At 37.0% G+C, this 13323-nt stretch overlaps 1 protein-coding gene across 1 annotated transcript in view; it reads left to right on the forward strand.

Moving 5' to 3' along the window:
• The first annotated feature begins 663 nt into the window (after nt 1–663).
• Nucleotides 664–13323, forward strand: part of si:ch211-200p22.4 (phosphatidylinositol-binding clathrin assembly protein) — a 153690-nt gene continuing 141030 nt past the window's right edge. The window contains 2 exon segments of the mRNA XM_051935113.1: nt 664–1452; nt 1454–1529. Coding sequence (XP_051791073.1) covers nt 1399–1452; nt 1454–1529 — 130 coding nt within the window. The 5' untranslated portion in view covers nt 664–1398.

Genomic DNA, 13323 nt, shown 5'->3' on the forward strand with positions numbered 1-13323 from the left:
ATTAGGCTATCTCTCACGTAAGACTCCACACTACTGACGTTTACTAGCTAAAATTTAAACATAGTATTTTTACGTGAATTACCCTTCATAGCAGTCTTCGTTGGAAACAAAGTAATTCGTTAAAAAAGGGCCAGTTCAATCAAGGACAGATTTTCACTTTTTCATAAAGGCGACCCCGACCCAAAACCAAAAATGTTAACTCGTTTCAGACGTTCTCACTAAACGGAAAATGTGTTTTAACACCACTAATATATAAATGTTTCAATTTCAACGAATTTGTATAAAGTAGCACCACACAAATCCCTACAGTTTAAAGTGAAAAGACATTATTTGCGATCTTCTAGAAGCGCTGGACATCCTTGCAGTTTCCCCCCGTGCGCTGCAAAGTTTGAATGACATCACGTTGGGTGGGCTGTGCGACCTTAAGAAGCTATTCTTTCTTATGCATCAAGCAAGCGTTTAGATGTTCATTTTTGGTTTAAACTCGTTTTGTGTTGTTTTTAATAAAAAATATACTATAACATTATAAGTAAACATTTGCTGAAGTGCCAGGAGATTGATTTTTAAAACAGGATTGTGTGTGTGCATTTTTTTCGTCAATGCCAACCTCAACGTTCCACCTTAAGGGAACTGCTTGTCCCTCCCACTTTGGCCTCTCCGATCACCTGATTGCCGTGCAGCCATTTTGTCTCTGGGAGTGAAATACAATATATATTAAATAAACCGGAATGATAAAAACCAACAAAAGGAGGCAAAGTAATTGAGGGCGCTAATCTGAGGGCAATTAGAGAGAAAAACGGGAAAAAGGCGGGCCGCATTTACGAATACAGACTCTAGCCCTTAAGTGTCGGGTACACGGGGGCTCTTGATAGATCGAAATCTGCTTTTTCCCTCTCTCTCTCCTGTTCGCTGCGAAATTCCGGAACCAGGAGAGACTTTCTCATGTGAAGACAGCCAGTCGCGGTTTCTAGTTTTGTGATACAAGCAGCATTTTTTTCTTATTTTTTCCGTAATTATCTTAGCAAACTTTTGTTTGTGTAATGCTTTCGTTTGTATCTTGAAAAAGTTTGATTTTTTCCTTGCCCTTTTCTGCGGGGCGGGGAGCGGAAGAGACCATATACTTTTTGACAGCTGAACTTTCAATTCATTTTCGTTGTCCGTTGGTGTTTTTTCAGGTCTGATTGCTGGTTTTTGTGTGTATCTGTGTTAATATACGTAGGCGTATGCCTATGTCGTGTAACGAATCGGTAGTTGGACTCGAATGGAAAATAATACATTGATGTATATTGAAATTGTAAATTCTTAGGCCTTTTCTACAACTTTGATTCCCTTGTTTATACCTCAGCTCGTTCGACCGTTTTATCTTAGCGGTTTGCTCCTTTTCTTCCTCGTGTCAACATGTCAGGCCAGTCGATCACAGACAGGATTGTTTCCGCTCAGCACAGCATGACTGGGATCAGCCATCAGCAAAGCGGTGTGTAAAGCCACGACACATGAAGTAAGCGGACCCAAGAAGAAGCACCTGGACTGTGAGTATGTGCGCCCAGGGGACATGGTGGGGCGAGTATGTGTGTGTGCGAGAGATAGTTGACCACCGATCCGTCGTCAGGACACCGCTGAGTAAAGGCAGTCTAGGCTTTGTTAAGGGAAAGCCTGGCTCAAGGGTATGCTGGATTGACGCCAGTGCTGAGGAGGATTATTTGTTGCGGGAGATATCCGGACGAGCCGACAGGGCACTGGGAATCCAGATGAGCGGGCGAGCCAGTGTCAGGACATCCCCACAACGAGTGACTGTAGGAATCTTAATGGACCTGGATCGGTGACAACCCCCACTGTGCAGAGGCACGAGCATGATATGCATAGTATTGGAAAAAGTATCAAGCACAGCTCAGGGTATTCAGCAGGAGGCTGCTATAGGAATTTGAAGTATCCTAGGTCTGGACCCCGCACAGAAGGGTAGGCAGCTGGATGGATGCCGCCATGAGGCGGTGAAATGAAAGTTTCAAACCGTGTGTAGAAATGGCAACACGTTAAATACGCTCTGTGAGCTGATTGTCCATTGGCCTTGTCCTTGTGAAAAGAAGTACATGTTGAATAAAGCAAGGTTTTTTTCTTCACTATGTGTTAGGGATAGTTGTAAGAGCATCAAGGCCACTTCTGTCCTCCTCGAAGTATAGTTCTTGATCACGGCAAAATGTAAATAAATTTTGTGAATCCCCAGCAAATCTATGCAAATACATTTTCATTCGATTAAACAAATCCCTATCATCTTTTATGCTGTAAAAGGAACACTGTGTAGGCTGTCATTCTGAACAACATAGAAATATGTATGAATTTGTGTAATTACGCTTTTTAGACTTAATGGTTACACCTTTTCTGCATTTTGACTTTTATAAACATTATTTTTAGCCCATTACTTTTTTACATTATATAATGAACAGAGAAACATGTCAATATGTATACTATGTTTATTTCCTAGGCAGTATTACATATGGTGCTTCCAAATACCTTTTAAAATTAGAAATGTATTGCTATTGGAGAACAGCTGAATAGATTACCTAAGATTTAGATGATAAGGGGTAAAAAAAATAAATCAAAGTAGTTTAATAACCCCAAGTCACATTGGTTTTTTACAAGATCAAAACAGGTTGTGTTTAAGCATTTTGTGCTTTTTTTTTAAGTAATTCTTTTATATTGTTTAAAATTGGATTCTAATCTATTGTTAAAGCTGATGTGGCTTAAAATTTAAAAGCACACTTGAAAGAAATTATCACGCTTTTGTAGGTCACATAAGGGTGATGTTGGTTTCTGATTATACATATGTAACATTATTTTTAAATGCTCATTGCCCTTTGTGTGGGTAGGAGGTTGAAGTTAATGTGATAAAACTGGCTGAACATATTTACTTTTATTTGCTTAGTAGATGCTTTTATCCCAATGCAACTTAAAAAAAAGAGGGTCAACTTAATTGTGTAAACATCAGTCTGGGGAACTGCTAGGGAACAAGTTTTACAGGACAAGGTGACAAAGCTGATCACCACAAGTGACGAGCTTAAAGCAAAATGCAAACTAGTTACAATTTCTAGGTTACAAAACCTAATAACTAATATCAATTTAGACAGAAATTCACCAAACAAGAGTCTTCAAATGCTTCTAAAGACAGTGAAGGAGTCAGAATTTCAATTGGAGGTGGACAGTTTGTTACACCAGCAAGGAGGCACACAGGAAAAGAGTCTGGACTGTGACTAGATACCACAAAGTGGTGGTATCACCAGACACTATTCAGCAACAAACCTGCATTGTTGAGAAGTATAGAATCTCAAGTGTCCCAATATCTACTACATAATAAAACACTAAGGTCTGTGTATCCAGTCCCTCTGAGCAATTTGATTGGCCAGTTTGACTTTGGTGATTAGACACAGGAAGAGGAGGAGGAGGAGTAAAGCTATATGAGGCATACTGAGAATCACTTTCAAAAACATCCATCCATCCATTTTCCAACCCGCTGAATCCGAACACAGGGTCACGGGGGGTCTGCTGGAGCCAATCCCAGCCAACACAGGGCACAAGGCAGGAAACAATCCTGGGCAGGGTGCCAACCCACCGCAGGACACACACAAACACACCCACACACCAAGTATAAAACCTTAGAGGAGGTTAAAGTGCTTTGAAAATAATGGAAGAGTCTAAGAAGCAGGCTTTATGGAAATGCATTCAAAACGGTGAGTGCTGGATAAAACTTACTCACACACACACAAATGCAGAGGAAAGTCACTTAAGGTAAATGTAGGGCAAAGGATAGTAAATATTTTTTAATTATTCTATTAGCTAATATGATATATTTGATTATGAAATGTTTTTTTTAGTGTAAATGCCACTGTTAGTTTTGCAAAAGTTGGTTTATAACTATGAATGTTCTAAGTCATTTTACCATATTACTCTGTAAGAGTAGTATAAAAATGCCTCAAAAAGCCCAAAAGTCTAAAACAAATCACAAGATTGTTAGGATACACAATCTTGTGCTGTAAAATAATACTGATAATTTTAGTAGACAGAATCTTTTTTTTTTTGTTTTGTCTGAGAAAATTGTTCCACAAATTAATTGCCATTTACACTTTTCTGTGTGTGTGTGTGGTTTTTTTGGGGGTGGGGGGGGGGGGGGGGGGGGGGGATCTATTCCAGCTTTAACCATAGCTAAACTGTTAATGAAGTTGTGATTAAAGTGGTCTCCTTCAAGTTTACAAGTTGCCCAGTTAAGTTAAAATTATTATTGTAGAAACTGGCTGAAGAATGAAGGTGCATGAGCACACCACTATCAATGACTGTCTGTGTTTTGCATGTCAGTACTCCCATCCTGCAATCCTCTTTTGCAGTGTGATGTGGAGGATGTTGTAAAGAAAAAGACAAATGAGAGTAGCCAGTGGCAAACCGGTATTCTGTGAGGTCTTGTTGGAGGCATTACACTTCTTCTTGGTTGTAGCATTCAGGACAGTGGAGAATCTAACAGACAATGTGATTTGACAAGTGTGGCAGTACTACTAGTATTGCTCCTACTACTATGTACCCTTAAGTCGACTGGGTTTTAAAGGGACTAAATTTATCACGTTGTTGACAAAGACTTTTTGCTGTTTTAGGTTGTCCTGTGTTAATGAAAACTTGACACTAGCAGTATGCAAACTTGACTTTAATTCTAGTGTATCTTAAAATTTAAGTTGAAAGACTTTGCGCCTTAAGGTGCATTTTGGAGTTTTTCTGTTATATTTGCAAATCTCTTTTTAGTTTCATCTAGTGTTCGTTGTTGATCACCACCTCTTTAATTTCTCAGCCTTTTTTTTTTTTTTCAGTGAACTACCTCAGATAGTCTCTGGCTTCTTGGTGATTTAGCACTGTGGTATAGAAGTAATTTTGTTTCAGAATGCAATACTGCTTCACAACCTACAGATGCATGTTTGGCATCATCGCTTTTAGAATTGAATTTTTTTTTTCTGAGGTGTGTAATTATAATAATAATTTTTTTTTTTTAATCAAAAATCCTTTTTCTAAGAAGTTAGGCTCCTTTTGAAATGAGTTAGAAAAATATGCATTAAAACTCTGCTCTACAGAGATCTAAAGCTGAAGAAAACCTGGTACTAACTTTTAGTTTTATTACTGGGCTTCAAATATTTGTACAATAAAATATTAGAATTTGGCATAAGCCCATGGAAACTATGCCATCCTCTTTAGAAATGGAAAGGAAATCTTGTTGTACGTCGTCTTTACATACTATGCTCCAGCCAGCACTAATTGTCTGTTTATCAGAAACCTAGTGGTTCAAAATTTCCCTAATATATGGAACCTATGTAGGATGCAATTTTAATGCAGATGAGCTTCTATGTTTTGTTCCAATACAGTATTGTACCAGTTTTAGCCTTCATTAAGCCTTCATGGTATTCAGTCTGTGGGAATTGTAACATTTACAAATTTTTTCTTTTGATAATGTGTATGTATATATTATCGCCCTAAATCTATCTTTCAATGATACACTTATTAATATGTATACAATTTTGGAACCTTACCCACTACTCTCATTAAAACTAGTATACTTAAAGTAATACTAGCTTGGGTGAAAATGGACAGGATCCCCTGTGTGTGGTTTAAAAAAATAAATCTCAAAGAATGTAACCTTTAATGATATTGAGGAAAGATGAGAAAGGTAGCAATCAATTAAATGTTCAGAAGAGAAATGTAATTCAACCATTAAGAAAATATGGTCTACGATAATTAATCTAAAATTGCTTATTGTACATGCATATCTTGGCTGAAATGTACCCAGGGCAAGGTCCAATCTGTGAGTGATGTCATCAAGCACCTGTAATGCTAGGTCACTTGTTCTAGGAACGTCCTATACTAAGCAAAAAAAAAAAGTTAACCAAAATAGTTTACCTCTCAGATAGCCATGGATTAAAACCATGCTTTAGTAGCAATATTTTTGGAGTAATCCCAGAAGAAATAGTGTGTTATGAAAAATCAACTGCAATATCGTTTTATTATACTACTTGCTCAAAAACTTACTCCTCTTAATTAGAAGAATCCCTGTCCACATCATCTTTAGAATTATTGTTCAGTTATGTTATGTAATATGCTGGGCCTGTGCTGAACTTTTTTATGTTGTTAGCTATTTTATTCAATACAGGTATCCCCTTTAAACAGGGCTCTTTAGTCATACAGCTCTCCTTGTTTGGTGGGGGGTTGTGAGCCTAGTTTAATAGTTTTTTTTTTTTGGGAGCATACCATTCAGCTTGATGCACTATTTTTATGTTATGGGTTTTATGTTTTGTTTATTAAATAAAAATTAACTATTTCTTTAATTATCCATAGTGAACATTTTAATGGCAAGTAGGCTCGTATGAAAGAATAACTTTTTTTATTATTATTATTATTAAATATGGGTAGGCTTATTATGGAAGGCACCACCTAGTTATCAGTCATGTGCTACATTGTAAACTTGCCCATTTTATATGTAACCAGTATGAGCATTGCATAAATATGCAAGTCAATGCTAAAATTACTATATAGCAGAACTTTGCCTTATGCTAGTGATATCTTCCTAGGTAATACAACTATTTGAAAATCACATAAAGGGAAATCTTTCTAGACTTACCCCTAAAATGAACCTGAAGTACAGCAAATTTTGTTTTTGCATATACCCATTAATACATCCAGTATATACCGTATATGTAAGTAGCATCATTTAATCACTATCAAGACATAAATTATATTGTTGGGTGACAAGGTCTGTGCACAAGCAGCAGCAATAAACATAGCACCTTTGTATAAGATTAATACTGCCAGGGTTAGACCAGAGAGAAATCCCAGTGTGATCTACATATGGGAGGGTAGAGTACAGCAAAGAGTGAGAGAGAGCAATAATACAAAGCTTGTGACTCTTCATCTTAACACCACTTCGTGAGAGATGGAGTAAGAATATGTGAGTTGTGCACATCACTGTTCATGATATGTCACCTTTGAGTATAAGAAAGTGACAGTTCTGGAGGCATACAACACTGTTTCTTATACCACCATGCATTGTATTGAGACTGACTTGACTGACTGAGTGTTCAGGAAGCCTTTTGTAAGCTGTATAAGACAAAACTGCACTTGCAAGACAGTCTGATTAATAATTTTTTTTTTTTTAAATTTTTCACTTTTTTTTTTTATCTGAAGCTGAGAATAACTGTAGATGTGAGTGGTGTTTTGAGACAATCGAACTGGAAATTCTCTGATCTGGATGGATAAAAGCTGACACACAAATGCTGGCAAATCTGCCTTATTCGTATCTCATTGTCACTTGATTTTTTTAATTCAATTTTATTGAGTGTTCCTGCTTACACTGAATTAGTATGCACCTTATGGCCCGTGATGTCAAAGCCGCACTGACAAAAAAACAGACACAGGTATATATGTTATTTGGAATTATTCATTTTATGACCTTATAGTACATTTCGGAAAACATTGTGGTAGGGATGCACCATTATTCATATTCATTTGCGTACCTTCTTACGGTTGTAATCAGTGACTGCATTTGAAAATCTCAACCCCCCCCTCCCCCCAACCAAAACCATGCCTAATCTGCACAGGACTCCAGGACATGAAGAGGAAATAATGTTTCTCTGCAAGGTGAGCCAGGAGAGCTCTATTTATTTTATTTATTTTTTTTTTTTCCCCCCTCAGTGGACCCCATACATGTCTTGCACAATACATGTGCTTTGATCGCGCCACCTGCGTGCTCCTGCTTGTACTGAATAAGCTCACGCCTTCTGGTGTCAACACGCAGCACCGGGGGGGGGGGGGGGGGTGAGGGGGGAAAGAGACAAATATATGTGACATTTTGAAGAAATCATTGTATGACCTGAATAGTACCAATCAGAAAACATCATCGCACTAATGCAATATTATTTGAAACTGAACAGATCAGGTGTAAATTTGTTACTTGTAAAAGTTAGCTTTTTTCACTTTTATTTTCTCAGTCTCGTTCACACTCTCCCTCCCCTCCTGATCTGACCTTAACTAACACACCAGCATAAATTTTCAAGGGACAGCGGCATCACGGCTCCAGGATGCTTGTGTTTCAGATGCTCATGCATCATGGTGGTACTGCCGTGAAGAGAAAGCTCCGCTTTACATAATCTGCATTCAACTTTTCTTTTTTCTTTTTCGGTGAAGTGATCCCATACTTTAGAAAGTTTCTGTCTTAATTTTGTTTCCATCTCATTCCTCCTCCTTTTCCGACTCGCCATTGCAACCACATTTATTTTCCTCTACATTCTTCTTCTCCTCAGATATTCTTTCTTCGTTGGTAGGACTGTATGCAGTCTTGACAAACAATAACGATACTGCCCCCAGATGTTCATGTAGTACATTGCAGTTACAAAACCAATGTGGTTCTTTGTGACTGGAGCCTCTATTGAAGGTTCTGTTTCTGACGCGTCAACAATAAAAAATCCGCGTTGATGATTTTTTGTAGTTAACATCCTCCATTACGTCAACTAATCCTTGCAGCCCTACTAAATACAGATTAGACCTTTGACAGCAGCAAAAGGTTACATGTTGTGACTTTTAGGAAGCATTTAATCATTCAACATTTTTGTAATTTTTAGCAGACCACACACTAGCAAGTTTAAACTGGCAATGATCTAAAACACTGGTGCCCAACCTTTCATAATATGTGGGCCAAACTTGACTTTGCTGTGAATTTCGCGGGCCACAACGTATGTGAAAATTAAATATGGATATTTAAAATTATTCTAGTTACCGAAACGTGAGAAAAGAAAGGAAATGAAAAATCAATAATTGGCGGACTCACCATCCGATGCTTATTTTATTAGTGCGATGTCTGCAGTTGTTTTTCAGAAACCAGTTTCGGAATGTTTGGGTCAAGATTTGTCACATTGATCCTTGGCACAGAATGAAGATGATCGTCTGTAATGCAAGAATGTGACCCGGTTTTTGCTCTCTTCATCACACAAACGTATATGCTTGCAAACGCCGTGGTCCTTTTCAGTCCTTCCTTTCGCAAATTTGGAAAGTTCACTGGTAACATTTCAGCATAAAACTCTGGTAGAGATTTTTCTCTAAATTTATCCTTAAGAGACATATTGCATTGTAACTCAATCAGTTCCAGTTGTAAATCAGTTGGCGCAGTGGGAACGTCAACTGAAAACGGATTTTCAAACAAACGGATTTCACTCCCGAGGTCATGGAAATTTTAATTTAAAAGGTTCTAACTATGTGCTCCTGTTGTCTGTCACACACCATACCAAGCAAAATTTACAGTTGGGCTTCCCACAAATCCATGACATAACATTTCATCTTTTCGTTTACTACCTTTTGGATGGTGTGCACAAAAGGATTACTAAAGGTGACCATTGAACTAATCAGTATTTTGACACATTATTACCCAGATCTCCTTTTATAGAGAAAAATGATGGTAGTAATAAAATGAATTGAACACGTGATAATTTTTTTCATCTTCTGATCATGGCTTCTGGATTTAATTAATTATACTTTATTTATATAGCGCCTTTCCCACTGATATGATCTGTTGTGCTCACTACACACTTCCTTTTTATTTTTTATTTTTTCCTTGTCTGATGTTGTGACATCCTGACTTGTAACTGAACCTGCAGACACTAGAAAATCAAGTCCAAGTTTGTCACATGTAAAAGGTAGAGTTGCTGTAATTGTAGCATCATGCATTTGGATAAATGATTCATAATTTTAAAAACTGTTGCAACAGTTTAAGGGTCCCTGTGATCCCTTGAACCCTCCGACCAAACGTCAGACACCAGATAAAAGTCCAAAACGAATATTTTATTATAATAATAATGTGCACAAAGCACCCTCCACTCCACAATACTCAATAATAAATCAATAATCACTACACTAATCAATTCCTCCACACTCCCAGACTCGTTGCCACCCTTCCACCCAGCTCAGCTCAACGTCTGGGATTTCCCACAATCCTTTTATAGTCCTTACCCTGGAAGTGGTTCTGTCCCTCAGTCCATGTGACTTTCTATCACTTCCAGGTCAGGTAAAAACTTCTCCTTTTCTTCAGCCCGGAATTATATCATTTCTTACGTTCCCGTGACTTGGAAATACTTCTGGGCTATACGGAAAGCATAAATCCCTGGGCCTCCCTGCAGCGACTCCTGGAGGCCCCCATGGTATCCAGCAGGGCTGTGCATTAAACTCCAAGGTCCATGAGGCCCTGCTGGAATTCGGGGGCACCTCCATGTTGCAGGGAGGGCTCCATCCTGGGGGTATTGGCCGGATTGTATGGCCGGCAATCCCTCCCACTGTGTAATTTAATTACTTGTAAGTATATTTGACATTTTCTGGCTTACTAATAAGAAATTTGTTGCCAAAAAAAAAAATCTAAAAACTAGTTAGTGTTACCAGTTTAGTGTAGGGTTCTCTAAAGATAAAGCTGCATGTGAACCTATAAGATGCAGAATTGTACACTTAATAGCCTATAAGGCAACACAATGGCAAAGTAAGAACAGAGAGGGAGCCAGTGGTTACAACAGCCAGATTGCTTAAAGCAGTTATAGAAGAAGGATGTTTAATCTTGCACCAAGTAAACCACATGTCTTTCCTGTGTGCTGTTATTATTGTACTTTTGTAATGCTACCTATTCAATTGACCTTTATCCTAAGCTGCATTTCTTAAAGAGCCTGTGCTAATATTTTTTATGAATGTGTATTTTTTTTAAGGTTTTTTTTTTTTTTAAGTTGTTCCAATTTAAAAAAAAAAAAAAAATTAAAAAATGAGTGCCCATGCAACAGTTCTGCCAAAATTAATAGGCCAGCAGTAAATCGTATAGCTTTGGAGTTGCAGGCTATTGCCATTTTCAAATCCTTTAATGTTCTTAAAAGAAAGAGATTGATCGGTTGTGGTAACATTTACTTTTGTGTCAGTATTTCAGAGCCGTATAGTCTCCCATGCATTTTGAGTATGTATTGCAATATAATTATTATAGAAAGGCAAAAGATTATCAAATTACATGCGTGAAGTCAGCAGAATTTTAAACACATCCATATATTTGACATTCTAATTTAAACTGGTTTACTGCTCTGCTGCAGACGTTCATGTTGTCGTCCCCACAAGGACTTTAGCAGAGCTAAATTTAGATGAGGTACCAATGTGCACGTGTGTTATGTACCATAACTGAGATAAATGAATTTTTTCATTTCAACTATGATTAATGGAATCAAAGGATTTTGTTACTAGGTATTGTAGATTCACTTTTTTCCCTTTAGTGATATGATTTCAATGTTCATTTTAGTCAAATAAAAAAGGAATAGTATGTATTATGATTCAAATGTGAAATATAAATCAATATTTTAAAAATATGAATAGCATTTGAAAGTACATTGTCCTATTGAGATCCTAGTATCAGGATGCTATTGTGAGCTCTCTGGCAATTCCCATTCATAGTATTTCACAAACGTTCACTGTTAATGCCTTTAAGGGCACTGACTTTTTAAATATGTAAATAATAAAGTATATAATCAGTTCCTAGTTGGAGGTAGTGCAGGGTTTTTATAATGCACTTCTGTCATTTTTACTGTCTGCAGAGCATTTGTAGAAAGCAGTACACGTTTCTAAGGTAGATATACTATTAAGCTAATGTGAATTGATCAAACTGCCTGAGTAATGGGTAAATTTATTTATTTTTGGCTTTCAGGCTAAGTTAATTTTTTTATCTAGTTTCAGATAAAGGGTTTAGAGGTCACTGTACCTGTTTATCTGGGTGGAAAAAAAACATGATTAAGCATCAAAAATACTGTATGTGCTTTTTTCCTCTCTTTTTGTATAAAAGGAGGTTATAGTTGAGGTATTCTCAATTCTTATGAATGATTTAAATTGAATTTTTGTTGGTTTGTAACGGATGACATACTTTTGCTCTTTGTGTTAGTGATTTGTTTTTCCCTCACTTTTGTGTGTTGGGATTATCCCTTGTAGTCACTCCTCATACTTTTGATTGACATCTGAGCTGGCCAGCCCTTATGTCTTATGGATGCAATGTGAGGTTATTTGGTTTATGTGACCAAACATTGCTAATAGCATTTTGTTATTGCAGGGTTTTCAAATTGTTGAATATAAATTGCATTTCACTTTTTGTAACAAATGCACTTGCCTCTTACTTTTAATTGAAAACTGTACGGTGTTGTCTGTTCGTAGGAAAATGCATTTTGACACATAACAAATTTGTTTGCATATAGAAAGCTGGTAATCCTTGTTAAAGTGAGTTCAGGCGTTTTGTTAAGTATCTTTGTTCTGCTTAAATGATATTCGCAAAAATAGCATTTCTGCTTCTTTGCCAATCAGGAAATTACTCAAAACATTTTAAAGCTGTGTAGTAAGAGTGAAGCAATTTTCTTGTAATATGAATATTTTGATAGAAGTTATCATAGTGTAAAGCACCTTACTAACAAAATAACACTTCTATTTTATACATCTCAGATAACCGAGTCCTAGTCAGTATGTGTCCCATTTCCATTTTGATTACTAGGTGCATATTTCCCAAATTGCCTGTGTCATAATAACACCTGTTTCAGAGATGAATCCATTTTAATATATGATGGTCACTTAAGAGTTGAGCTTTCTCTGGGTTGAGTTAAAATCCTCTCTGTTTTGTACCTGGATACCAAAATGCACCCCAAACTATTTATACTATATGCCTTAGTATTTGCATACTCTCTGGAACAAAAATAGTTTTTACTGTTTATTGTATGTATTTATCTGAATAATCTTGTTAAAACCCACATCCTATCACTGATCAGAATATAGTAGTACTACATTCTATAGGTGGCTATATTCCCTTGTAAATCATATTTTATGCACCTATTATTTCATTGATCATTAAAGGTTTACTACTGCTGCAGCAGGTAACCACTCGCAATCTGTCTGCTTATGTACAGTGCCCTCAATGTTTGGGACACAAAACATTTTTCCTTGATTTATTCATCTGTTCCCCAGTTTAAATTCTGATGTGATTAAAGTGCATTTTGCAGATTTTCATTTATGGATGTTTGAATATATTTTGGTTACAGCATGTAGAAATTTCAACACTTTTTATACCTTGGTCCCTCCTCATTTCAGGGCACCATAATGTTTGGCACATAGCAATGTTTGGTATATTCAGTCATATTTAGTACATTTGTTGCATATCCCTCGTATGCAAAGACTGCTTGAAGTCTGTGATTCACAGACTTTAACAGGGTGCGAAGTATTTCTCTGTGGTGATGCTCTGCCAAACCTCTAATGCAGCCATCTTCA

Source organism: Erpetoichthys calabaricus, chromosome 12, assembly GCF_900747795.2.
Source record: "Erpetoichthys calabaricus chromosome 12, fErpCal1.3, whole genome shotgun sequence".
Taxonomy (NCBI): domain Eukaryota; kingdom Metazoa; phylum Chordata; class Cladistia; order Polypteriformes; family Polypteridae; genus Erpetoichthys; species Erpetoichthys calabaricus.